This window comes from Adelges cooleyi, unplaced genomic scaffold, assembly GCF_023614345.1.
Source record: "Adelges cooleyi isolate 19-005CV unplaced genomic scaffold, UGA_ACOO_1.1 ACOO_flye_CR_arks_rails_tigmint_CR_PRNA_167, whole genome shotgun sequence".
Classification (NCBI taxonomy): domain Eukaryota; kingdom Metazoa; phylum Arthropoda; class Insecta; order Hemiptera; family Adelgidae; genus Adelges; species Adelges cooleyi.
This window is the reverse complement of record NW_026095824.1, coordinates 1,313,653-1,327,542: the sequence shown is the minus strand read 5'-3', so window position 1 is coordinate 1,327,542 and position 13,890 is coordinate 1,313,653. Positions and strand designations below refer to the sequence as shown.

The 13,890-nt window shown below is 33.3% G+C and overlaps 1 protein-coding gene across 2 annotated transcripts; it reads right to left on the bottom strand.

The window, feature by feature from the left end:
* Nucleotides 1–1,287: 1,287 nt before the first annotated feature.
* LOC126832848 (MFS-type transporter SLC18B1-like) lies at nt 1,288–9,308 on the bottom strand. Of its 2 annotated transcripts, none has more exons than XM_050563862.1 (12): nt 8,929–9,308; nt 7,232–7,589; nt 7,017–7,112; nt 6,880–6,953; nt 6,011–6,158; nt 5,883–5,951; nt 5,630–5,747; nt 5,251–5,366; nt 4,911–5,101; nt 4,751–4,846; nt 4,311–4,479; nt 1,288–2,193 (listed from the first exon to the last, which is right to left on the bottom strand). In XM_050563862.1, exons 2-12 carry the CDS (start codon nt 7,346–7,348, stop codon nt 1,843–1,845), a joined length of 1,545 nt encoding a protein of 514 aa, XP_050419819.1. In that variant the 5' UTR covers nt 7,349–7,589; nt 8,929–9,308; the 3' UTR covers nt 1,288–1,842. The 2 variants fall into 2 exon arrangements, with proteins under 2 accessions (XP_050419819.1, XP_050419820.1); XM_050563863.1 differs by having other exon boundaries at nt 8,933–9,308.
* Between the last annotated feature and the right edge of the window lie 4,582 nt (nt 9,309–13,890).

Below are 13,890 nucleotides of genomic sequence, written 5' to 3'. Positions count from 1 at the left end.
ATTAAATAGTTAGGAAAGTTATTAGTGATATTTTTAGAACGAAATTTGGTAAGGAATTACAGTAACACAACGTTAAACATGTTAACAATACTTACCTCTGGGTAAAGCAGCATAGTAATACAGCTCGGTCCTGTTATTAACTATCCTTTATTAGTTTAAGTTAAAACCGGGTGAAACCAAGTGAAGGGCTGCGGGGAAAAAACATCAATGTACATTTTTTTTGAAAATGAGACATTAGTGCCATCTTTTAGCTTGTTTCCAAAGGAATCGAACTACGAATCGGTTTTGAATAGAAAGATCATTGCCTGCCCAAAAATAAAAGGAGAAGAAAACGTGTGACGGGAAAGACTCATCAAGATCCACGCGGTCGTCTGTTATCACACTTACCTCAAAGCAGGTAAAAAATAAGAAAACAATAAAGATACGACTCTCCGCTTTTCTTACTAAGGCCCCCATTCACTAAAAAAAGCAAAGCTTGATGACCTATTAACTACGCCTGAAGCAGTTTTTGACAAATCCTGAAGCTCAAGCATTCTACGATACACTTGCGTGTGATGACACAAACAGCACTGAAGAAGAGGTGGAGTACCTCGATGGCCCTCCGATTGACGCTTTGGAGAAACTGTGATGGAAAATACTAATCAAGGTCAATGACTTTTCAGAGATTTTATTTTATTTTTCACTTTTTGTATGAGTAAAATGTATTTTTTGTCTTTCACTCAAATATATGTAGTTTACCGACAACATATGTTTTTCTCTCGCTCAAACCCTTGCTGCAATGTCTTTTTGTAAGTTGTTAAACTTTAAAAACGGAATTACCAACAATTTAATAAAACTGACATTGATGTTTTTTCCCCGCAGCCCTTCAAGTGTGATAGAGGTAGGTATAACATTGAATTCACCCCTAAAATAGTAAAAACGGTACCATATGTTCAATGTTGTTGAACTCAAATTCGGTAGCTACTCAAACTTGGACTGTGATCATTATCATACATCGATCACTCTTCCAGGGCAACCCATTTCACGGCCACGCGCTACTGAGCTGTAGAATAGTTGTCCTGCAAGTCATAATATTTACTTACCTTTTTTTATTAAAGTTGAATAAGGAATTATGCCTAAACGGGCGAAGTCGGGTGCACTAGCTAGTATGTTATGTATACATACATATATAAGTATAATTTATAAAATGTGCAGAAATAAGGTTTAACAGTTTATTAACAGGAAATCAAACATCTAATAAGCAAACCGCAAACGCATAAAATTAATGTAAAAAAAGTTTTAAATTTCTATAGAATAAGTGGTAAATTTGTACATTATATATATATTTATACGATCAACAGTAAAGAACATTTTGTTTTATTTTTTTAAAAATCGATGAAAATTAAAAATATTTTTTTATTAGAGATTCAGAAAATAGTTTACCGAACAAGTATTCGGCTGGAAGTAAAAACGTACATAAAAAAAAAAAATAATAATAGTGTATAAATAAGATATTTCGTCAAGGCTAAAAATATTATGCCCCGATACAAAACGCCACGCGCGTTATTATAAAAAAAAATTGGTTTCAAATATAACAATAATTTTTTTTTTATACAAATAAAATGAGCTTAATTTTACCGTATACGCCCGTTAATAATATGAGTTATGATTTGCACTTAACACGAATTATAAAACAAAATAATAATAACCATTTTTGGGTGGGGAGGGATGCGGATGCGGGGAGGGCATACGCGTATAAAATGTATAATTATATAGTATAATAAAATAAACGCTTTTTAAAAACAAATATTGTTCAAAAGTCAAGGGGGGGCCAGCTATAACATAATTGTGTATAGAAACCGATCACGGGCCCAGCAGACCTCTGGTCTCTTCGGCGTAACTGCTGCTCATGTTGCTGCCGATGATCAGCTCGCTCTCTTTTCGGTTCCAAGTGCCCAGACGGTTCTTGTAGCTGTTGCACGCTATAATGCCTTCCATGCCGGGAGGCCTCTCCGTGGGGACAGGGCACGACAGTGCTACCGATACCAGCCCGTTGTAACCGCTCCTGTTGCCGCCGTTGGCCGTTGGCATAGCGGCCGAACCGTTTTCCATCATAGACTTGGTGATGGGATCGATGAGTTCTTCCAAATTATGAACGTCCTTGATCAATCTCGGCGGCCGAGAAAACATCAGGAACAGCGCCACGGCCACTCCCTGTAAACGATCAAATCACAAAAATTGTACATAACCTCATCACTAAGAGGCAAATTGTACTTTCAACAGACTCTAATAACAAAGTTTCGCCATTCCTAATAATAGGCATCCCCTATTATTCGTTTAATTTCAGTACAATAACATTACAGTAAAAAATACAACTGAGTAAGACCTCGGAGACAGTTACAAAGACTTGCCAAAAAAAAAAAGTTAGAGAAAACTCAGGTAAAATGAGACTACAGCAATTACGAAAATTCTGGCTTAAAACACAATTTGATCCAACAATGTGTTTTGTTGCATGAAGAGCATTTTTATTAAGGCAATAAAGTCCATAATGGTCGGTATCCTGTTTTACCTCTAGTCATCATCTGGGTAAGAAAACGGATTTATTTGTACTGAAATAAAACCCTTTATTTCGAGATTTGACACTTCTTAGTTTGTAACAGAAACACAATTCTAAGGTTTAACTCTTGAAATAAATTAAAAGTGAACAAATGACATTCCTCAATTAATGTTTCATTCATATATTCTTGTTATTATTACAGCTACAAAAATATTACTTCAACTAGTCTAAAGTTTTTTTTTCTAGTGTTTAGGGTCATTCGGTGGAATGCTTTGTGCAATAGACGTTTGTTTTGAGGAAGTAGTAGTCAATGTTAAATTAAGCAGCCATCTGTCATTTGTCTTATTTAGTTTAAAAAAAAAATCTAAACTTTTGACGTATTCGGTATTTTATTTCAAGGTTTTATTTGCAACCTATTGCATATTTTTCAAAATTTATTGTTGGGGCGTTCGGGGTAATAATAAAAAACAAGTAAGGAAAATATCAAATGTAAAAAATTTAAATCTTGTATAACACATAGATTGATACAAAAGTTATTATTGTTCTAAGCAAATCCGAACTATGATCGATGACATTGTAAAGTGTAAATTTGTAAAAAGCGAAAAATCAAATAAATGTCTAGCAAATAAATAACTGTGTTAATAAATAACTGTTTAGCAGTAGCATGACGTAAATATCATCAATGTTTAGGTTTACAACTTACACAAAATGTAAATACAAACTGTTTTTTTTTTACAGGCTGTTATTTTTCATAATTATATTGGCGTCATGTTCAAAAAAATATATATTTTAACAAGTCTTACTTAGTATCCGTATATATTGTGTTCGTATTACACGTATTGTTTAAACTATTAACTTGTATTTACATATTTCTTAAATTTTTTTTATAGAAAACGATATAATGTCAAAATGTATTTGCATACAGTTAACCCTGAACTCTCGACGAACGTATGAAGTTTGTCATTACTGATTGTATATAATATCACTAATAAAATAGGACTGAAGACAAAACAAATTGATTACCAGTTAAATATAGTGACTTTGTGGTACCGATAATTTATAACCAACAAATAAATGGAGTTGAGTAACGACTATTAAACAATGATAACAAATACACATCCCGTATCTTACTTAATTTCTAAAAAAAAAACGTATAAAACCTATAATATAAATTAGAACTACAATAAGTATAAACTAATAATAATTTATATCCATAAATCAAAAAACCCAAAAATATAAATCAATAATGAACTATTTTGAAGAAATTATACAACTTGTTTCACAAGGCGTAATGTGTAGGCAATTTCTATCACAGTATTTATCGGCTTTCTTTTGCATTTCAAATAGGAAAATGTTTAAATATTCTAATTCAGTATATGTTTATCGCTATACATTTATACCAAATTTAATAACTGTGCTACGTTTTAGATGATAATAACTATTTTATTATAACACGAGTACGACTATTTGTTAAGGGGTAATATATAGGCAATATTTGACAAATTTAGTTTTAGAAGATTTGCCAATTTTTTTAAGGCTAAACGGTTGTGAATTTGTACGTATTACTGTGCTTTTAAATCTCAAGTCTATTAGCGATTTTTCAATAAAAATAACTTGAATATTTAGTATCGAAATTTTGTCTAAAAAAAACATGAAAAGAGTACCTTCCTCCGTCGATTTTTATTTATTTTTTATCATTCTATTATTATTTTAATTAACTGCAATCAATTAAGCCGATTTTTGGACTGACCTATGGGATCAGAACCGTACTTACCACTAAAGCAGATAGAACTATAACGAATACTGTAGCCGCGCCAAATCCTACTACGTCGTACAACACACCGGCTATAGACGGTCCAATGAAGGCGCCAAGTGCGAACGTCGAAGTCCACAGGCCAGATATTAGCCCGTAAGTTTCCAAACTGTTGGAGAACCCATACTGACTGAAAACAATATGTTATATTTAAATATATAATATATAACGCAAGTATGAATTATGTGAATAATTATTAATTAGTTACCCACCACTCTGTTCAATGTGTACTTAGAACAAACGTATTATTACTACTTAAAGTATAAAAACATCCTTATAACGTTTACTTATTGGTAATTGGTGACTAATCCGTTATTTTTCCATATCGAAGGACGATAAATCAAACAGGGAAAATGGCATTTACAACTAAATTAAAAATTAACTAAAAAAAAAAAACTTACACAGCCGTCCGCAAAGCATCGGTAAAGGACGCCACGAGTTGGGCGCCAATTCCCATTCCATGAAGTACCAGTCCTATTATGGTAACCGAAAGATCTCTATAAATAAAACGAATGTGCATCAAATAAAGCAGTAGACCGGTTGAACCTTCAGGGTACTCACGTTGGTCTGTTCAAAAAAGGCACTGGACCGATGAGACTGAACCCAATCATTAGTATGATACACCCGAGCAACGTGACCACTTTTGCGGGCACCACCTTGTCACACAGCCATCCCCACCAGGGTGCCGTTAAAGCGTACGTACCCCCGTTGATGACGAACATGAGGCCTAGGACCATTGGCGACAGATTAAACTGAACAAAAATTACCACACAATTATCGAATCATACACAATAACTGATATCCAAACAAATCCCATTGCATTTTCTCTTTTTGATCAGTGGGTATAGAGTCTATAATATCTTCAGGCTGTCGCGAGCCTGTCAAAATGTATAAGATTTACCTGTCTGAGATGAGGTTCCAGGGTGGCCGACAAGAACCCAATGCTCATGGACGTAACAATAATACTTGCAGCCGCCAAAAGTACACCGGGGATTTTCAAAACTTGAAGTAAGCTGGCTGTGAAATCGAAATAAAACATTTTTCGTGTCAATAAAATCACATAATATTCTTTAACACGTAATATTCTTTCAAAAAAAAAACCATCTAATTTTCAAAATGCCTAACGCTATATTTTGATCATTTAATCTACTCGCGGTATCGTCTTGGGTTTAAAATATACCGGTTATGACCTGTACATTTTAAACCCAAGACGATACAGGCGTTGATCAAGTAGCGTTTCCCTTTCCTGTACAATCCAACATAGAGTATTGATGCCTTACCGTCACTAGTGACGTCGTTCCTTCTGTTCGGGTGATCCGGAAGCGCGAATGCTGTCATGATAGCAGAGAGGAATAGCGTAGAGCCGAGCACGACGAAAGGGGTCACGTAGCCTCCGATCTAGCCAAATATTCATAAAATTACTATAATAATGTAATAACAAGTTAAAATGTCAGATAGCACAACTGGTTTTAACATGGAACGTATTTTATTCAGTATCTATTATGTTTCTTATTAAAGTTCATCCAAGCTTACCCCGTATAGGGCGCCTCCAACTGTGGGACCGACGATCAGTCCGAGACCAAAGAAGGTTTCCAGGGACGCCTAAAACAAAAACCTCGTTTAAATTTGATTTTTAAATCACAAGAGTACCAGGCGCTTACAAATGTGGTGGCAACATTGTCTGGAAACTCCATTGCAATGATGGCGAAACTAGCCGTCAAAAAAGCGGCGTTACCCATCGCCTCGATGATGCGTATAACAAACGACAATATGATGAACGGGTAGTGACCGTCCACCTTGTCCAAGAAGCTATTGTAGATAAAAAAAAAATTAATTTTAGACTATGATTTATTACTTGGACTTAAATACGGCGTCATAAATGTTTTCAAGTGGTTATAACTTTTTTTTTACAACTTAACATATATTACTAACGATTACTGTTATTTTTATTTTGGTCTTAAAAAGTCAAATTCAGTCTTATCGTTTTTATTCAAATATTATAAATAAGCGAGTACCACGATAACAACTTAATTTGAATATCTACAAAACAAACACTTCGAGATCAACAAATAGCTACAACAATGCATTAAACTAAATAAAGTACTATTATTTATAATGTATTATTGCACATAATTATCGTTTTTATTTACATTATGCGGTCAAGAGTCAAAACAACAATCAGACAGCAGTGGATGAAATGATAGCAAAATAGCCATCACAAAACAAATCCGCACAGTAAACGTCGGTCGCGCAAAAATAGCAAAGTGGAATAAGGGTTTTCTTTATTCTTGCCTATCGTTGGCATAGTTCTTAGTTTTTAACTACTTCATTGTAATTCCTTTACCCTCGTAAAACAACCTGAAACTCATCAGCCGTTTCTCCCATTTGCCTTTCATGCAACTCTAACATTAGTAACTTAATCGAGTTATTAGACTATAATAATTTCCTTCTCCAATCATTAATGTAACGTCTGGGCGTCGGTTTCAGAGTAATTGAATTACACTATCGAGTAACATTTTAAGTGTCTCACCCAAACAAAATTGCACATATTCCTGTCGTGAATATGCCACCGTTGAACAGGTACTTCGGGCCAATTCTATTCAACTAGAAAAGTAACAAAATGCTTTAAGTAAAACGTTTTTCCTCTGGTATCGTTAGCGTGCTTACGTGTTTGCCATAAATTGGACTGATGATAAATACGACCAGTTCGAAGACGCCAAAAACGAGTCCATACTCGGTGGCTGTGGCTCCTTTTTTTTCTGCCTGTAAAATACAACAACAAATTTGTGTAGCAGTTTCTTGAGATTAACACGTCGACTGTTGATTTGAGCCACCCAAAGACGTGCCGAGCCAACATTTCTTAGCACCTCTTTGCTACTTACTTCCAGAGGATAAAACGGAGCTTGTAGGGATACACAGATGGCGTTGCAAAAGTCAGCAATACTAAACACGATTAACGTAAGCCACTGTCGTTTGCTAAAATGTGATATGCGTAGCATATTCGCACGCGGCCTTCCGTTTACTGGAGTTCACCTGCGGCGTTGGCGGCTGTTAAGCGCGATTTCCAAATTCACAGCAAACAGCGACAATGTGTTTATTAGTTTTTTTTTTTTAAATGAATAATATAACTATTTAACTCTGGTCAAACGAAACCGGACGACGGCGATGATCAGCGAGTTATTCTTTGGACGGCGCGTACCGAACGCATGACTTCGTCGAAGAGCCTGAAGTCTGGCTGATCTAAACGGGGAAAAAAAAAAAAAAAACCATTACATTTCTAATATGCATACTTGTAAGTTGTGACGTATTCAAAGGTAGCAGACACGCGTTATCGTCTATTATTTTTACCTTTGATTGGAACCTGAGAAGGTATTTTGTTACGAGTCGACGCTCATTTCCGAGACAGTTTTAATCAATAAGCAAATACACCGGTAAGTCCCACGTACCGTATTAAAAATACTTACATCGCATATCATGTACATTAACAGTATAGGTACTTATCATATACGTGGCCCGTAGGCAAACAAGGCATATCTATAGGCCTATACCGTGGCAGTGTGTGGTAGACGGGCTAATCCTAAAATTCATAAGTCGACTGACTCAAGGAATTGAACTCTAAAATCATCAATATACTAAGCCATCGACTTGGGTCTGATTAAAAACACAAAGATATTGATGTCAAAATATCATTTAATACCTCGAGCTAGTCGTTAAGGTTACCCCCACCCCGTCCGACTATATCTTGGAATAATTATCCCAAAAAGTCCTTGTCACACCGCCGTACAAAAATGTAATGTAAATCGACTACCTACAACGATAAAGAAAATCGTTACTATCTAAATAAATAAACTACCTACTTCAGCTGTTAGGAAAACGCTTGAATTGTTTTAAATAAAATGGTTGATTTACAACATGGTGAACTACAACAGTTCAGGTTTTCACAAAAAAAAAAAATTTCAAGCCATAAAAACACATCTTAGAAGAGTTTTAGAAATATGAGCTGGACAAGTTATTATTAACTCAGCTATTGCGTTTTTTTCAAAATTTAAATCCTATAAGATCTAACAATCGGTTCGTCAGTTCGGATTTGGAAAGTCCATCTTTTTTTAATTTTCGTTGGTCAGTTATGATTTATATATACTATAGTGGTTGTGTCGGATGTTTAAATTTCAAGCTATACGTTTATAAATTGAAATTGGATTAAATAAAAACGTTCACACGATACGGTTATAAAGTTAACCCATATATTTAATCTCCTCAAATACTTAGGTAACAAATCGTCGACTCGTTAACACGGATGAACCTAACGACGTTATAGCAAACAAAAAATCAGTATAGTACAGAAAAGCAGGTCTATCTTCTATGTGATAAGAGCTTTCCAAACAAAAAAACGTCTGAACATTTTCCCTTAACACTTGATTGTTTGCGATTTTTTTCTTTGGGGTTAAAACATAAATAAAAAGCGGCTAATCGTGACCCGAACAAACTGCATGGTACATAACACATATCAAAATCTAGTGTTAGCGCTTTTAGTTTCGACGCAGAGCCGTGTTTTTTATGAAACAATATTATAACTTACCTACATTTTACCGGACAATCGGTCGGGGACGAACCAGCGTTGTTGTGTGTTGTCAAATATGTTTTTTTTTTGCTTTCTACCGTAATAAAACTTCTCGAAACGATACGGTACACGGTCAGTATCGACCGTCCGGTTCTATTGGCTTCGCGAATTTAGAAAAACAAATAAATTAAGGCGAATTTGGCAATTGGAAAATTCGCTGTCCGCCGGAAATCTAATCACCGTGTTAATAATAATACAATATTGTGTGTGTGTGCGCGCGTATGCTCGCTAACGTGACAGATCAACGTACACCGACTTTTTGTGTTGTGTCGAATCGATATTATCAAGTAAACACACACAGGTACACATATCATGGCAGTCCGTGGAGGTAGTATGGGGATCTATACACACAATCATAGGCCGTATTGGGTATATTACCAACCGTTAGGTATGTGTAATTATTTCGTGTGATTCTCTTATCTCCGGGGCCCGGTGGGGATTTGTTTTACACTGTGTGCAAGTACAAGACCAAAGTTCACAGGCGGCGGGTACATCCTGTCCGTCGAACGGCACAGAGATTGTGTGTAAAGACAATCGTCTTACAGGTGGAGGGGGGGGCCGCCTTCTTATCTCTCAGCCTTTTGTTTTTATAATAAAAAAATTTAAAAAAAAAAAACTAAAAATAACATTACACTTACCACGTGTTAACGATACAATATATTATGTAGATACCGTACAATAATATATTATGAATAATAATAATAAAAGCGCCTAATTGAATTTTCCACATGTATGCTCGCGTAAGAGTGTAGGCAATACAACAATCGTATACTTACTCAATAACTGTTGTATGAGGATTATCGACCGGTTAGATTAGGATAGTATTATGATATTATGTGTAAAGCTAATAAGCCGCGATGACTACTAACCGGATATAATAAGTCAAAATCGTGTGAACAGTTACCTTTTTTTTTTTTATCATACAAAAAGTAAATAATAATGAACTATAAAATAATATGTTAATACGAATAGTGAAAAACGATTACGATTGCCATTTATAATACCTACATAGGCGCTGGGCGCATAATTCTGATAATAATTGTTAATTGTATAATGGTTATAGTTCACATGGCACGGCAACAAGATTTTAAAACAACTGACTGCTGTCAGATATAATGTTATCTAAAGGTTAGATTCCAAAACTTTAACACTATTATTGCGTTTAGTTTTTTCGGATAACCGGCTATTTAAACGTGTGTATTTTACGTTATGTTATTCATTTGATAAAAAAAAAAAAAAACCGCTGAGCGTTATGTTGAACCTGTTTTCTTAATTTTTTTTTAACTGCTATTGTAAACTGTAGAAAAACTAAGATATTTTTCAAAAATTCATGTGTAATATTTTACACAAAACAACACTATAAGTCCGATAATTTGACACATTTGTAATAAGTGGTTTTTATTGATACTTCCTGAAAAGTATAGTCTGAATGCTGAAGACCAGTACACGAATCTGAAATCAATATTTCTAACGTTACCAACACATATTATACTATATGAGTGACTTCCTCTCGAATTTCGGTAATAAAATTCTCCAAGCGCCAATAAATGTATATTTGAAACTAGAACCGACGAGTAAAGTATATCTGATCTTTGAAAATGAAAAGTTCTCAATAAATATGCCCTCTTCCTATTGTAATATCAAAATCAAAATATGATAATTTAAATACTCAATCATTGTAGTACGTTATAATAATCTTGGCTTTCTTTAATACCATAGGTAGAATCGAAGAAGGGAGTAGGTAATTAACATAAGATAGGGGGGAATCGACAGATATTATATTTATCAATAGTGATCGTTAGTTATGTGTTACCGGTTTATTATTAATCAGACTTAATCCTAAGTGTTTTATACTCGATTTGACGTTTGTGTTGGTCCATCAAAATATTGCACCTAATTGTATTCTAGCGGTTTGTTAAGCCAAAGGAATAGTGCAGTAAGTTTACTTTAAATAGTTATAGATAACTACTATTTAATTTTAATACACGTAGGTACTTAAATATTGTTATCGAGATGTTCTCTATTTTTAGAGTTTCTCATTGAAGTCTTCTTCAAAGATAAGAACTAATTCTTTGTAAACCTATTTTACTATTTTACTGGGGGCTGATACTTTATTAGTACTTGCCGTTTTAAGGCAGAGATTTACAGAGAACCTAGCAGTTTTAATAAAATATGTTTTCTTTGTAATTAGGGCTATTTTTATTAATACATTCAAACTTTAAAACTAATCAAGGTTTTTCAATTAAAAAAACATAATAATAAATATTTAAGATATAATACGCACTCTTCATATATTATGCACCCTTTTCTGATTAAGTTTATTTATTATCTCTCTCGTGTTCACATGAAATAATTCTACTTTGATATGAGAGAATTTTGTTAACTCTTTAGAAACATATCCAATAAATATTTATTACTATTTATTTTTATTCCAGAATACATATTAATTAGTCTTTATAAAAATTATATTATTAGATTTTTTAATAAAAACATCTGGGTATTATTAAACTTACATTATTACGATAAATAAAGTTTTTAATTTAATATTAAACTGAACAACAGCTGTTATTTCATTGCGGGTATACCTATATTTGTTTTTTTTAATAAATATATTGATACAGAATGAAATTTTAATCAAGTGTCAACAAACCGTTTGATCAGTACCATATTATGTCAACAAATCATCTAATAGCACAATAATATTTTTTATGTAACTTATATTTCTATTCGACTATTTTCTTGATTAAAATATATTACTTGTTTTTCAGATTAACATTAGCCATTAGATAATGGTATTATTTGTATTATAGTGACTGCCCGCTTTGTATAAAGTTGGGAAATAAATATATATGATAACATAATATATTATTACTAAAATTTAACACCACCTATTATTACATATTAAGCGGATCATTTAATTGAATTTACAACAAATTTAAACATTTTATTACAAAACAATTTCACCATTGTAAATAAATAAATGATACTTTCAAACGCTTAAGACTTTCTGCTTACTTAGTTGTAATGTAATGAACAGGCAGATTAAAAAATGGTGTGCTTATTTTACAATAACTATACAGAGAAATTCAAAGGTTCTTTAAAATACATTTAAACGTCAAAGTGTAGTGTTCATCAGTACATTAGCTTTGCAACTTTTCGTGTTTAGTTCAGCGGAGGTGCCATAAAAAACATTTTTATAAAATATAATTAGGAATTCGTTAGATCTAACTGGCTTATAGTGTAAAATTGTATAGGTTTAGGAGTTCTTAAAACATTTCATGTACCAAATTAAACAGTCGAGGGTCATTTTGAAGGAAAACGAAAGCCCTCGATCGATTAAGTAGTGGAAAAAGATCTAATCCGAATTACAAATATAAGATAACAATGTGTGCAAACAAGTTTTCACTGATTGTACAATATTAGTTGAATAATTTATAACGTATATTAGTTATTAGTTATTACCGATTATCATAACATGTAATAATGGACTTAACCAATCATGTACAGTAAACGTTTAAAGAGATCCCATATAAACAATTCATCATCATCATGTAGCTTAACGGGCCATGAAGGCCCAACGCTGCCATCATGAGATGGTTTCTTGACGAATTCGCTTCCGGGACGGGTCGTCAATCTGTATAAACAATTAATAAACTTTATTCTTGATTAATTTCGCATTCGTGATTAATTGTTATTATTATTATTATTATTCGTTTTCAAAACATTTGTCACGACAATCTACGATGACATGGTTGACGGTGGTTTTGGTCCCTGTATCTGACACTTAATAAAATACAAATCGACCCCAAAAAAAGGATTAAAATTACATAACCCACGTGTAAAAATAAGCGTGTACTGTTTTAACTGAAGCGCACGGCGGAATTTATCCTTTATAATCGACTTAGTCAAAGTAGTCTTAAGTATTACGTGTTTTCGATTGTTTTTCATAGCTATTGTTTTACCAAACAAACATAAAACCTTTTTTTTTATTTTCGAAAAAGAGCTCCCGAGGGAATTAATATAAAATCATAAGGACAACAGCTCGAGTGTATTTTTTAATTAAAAAAAAAAAACGGAAAAAAAGTTAAACAGTTTGTTATTCTCATTCCCTCTGATCGTTTTCAATCGGTGTTGAAATTAAAATACAAATATATGATCGGTTTGCAATAACATCTAGAGATCCGCAACATGAGTTACTTAGGCGAATGACCGTAAATGTGTATAGTAACAAAACGATAGAGTGTAATGACCCAGTCAACGTACGATAAAGTATTAAACAGAATCCAGAACTTAGGTGTAGTTTGCTACTATAGTTATAATAATTATCTAAAAAGGCGGATCAATGGTGAATTTTCGCCATTGACCTGTCTGCAGGTTATAATACCTACTCGTATATAGAAGAGTGTGCCCGCCTGACCTTGCTCCTGATTTGCAGTTTATTTATTTTTTAACTATCATATAGCTCCTTGTTTAAAGCTAAGGTCGTGGTTGTTCATTGTTCTCTTGTCGAAATTCGGCACATTAACTCGCTGGAACTTCCAAAAAGCAGATTGGGAATAATATTTAGGAAAAGATTGGCTGACACCATCAGACGGATAAAACCTGAATCAGCGTAAACAATTTTTCCCGCGAGGATTTAGGAGAGATTATATTATATACTTCACCTTTTATTTTATTGTATTACTCTATTCTAAATGTTGAATCTTATAATTCTCATATCTCTTAATTAATTCGCAATTTTTAATTTATATAGATAATACTGTATTGTTATTTGTTAATGTGTGTTAATAATGCCATACGAATAAATAAAAAATGATTAATTGAAAACCAAACAAAACTCTTGCAGCAGATTAATAATTAAAACTATTGTTACTTTTTGTAACTTTCAAACGACCTAAGTATATTTGATTAAGTCGATAA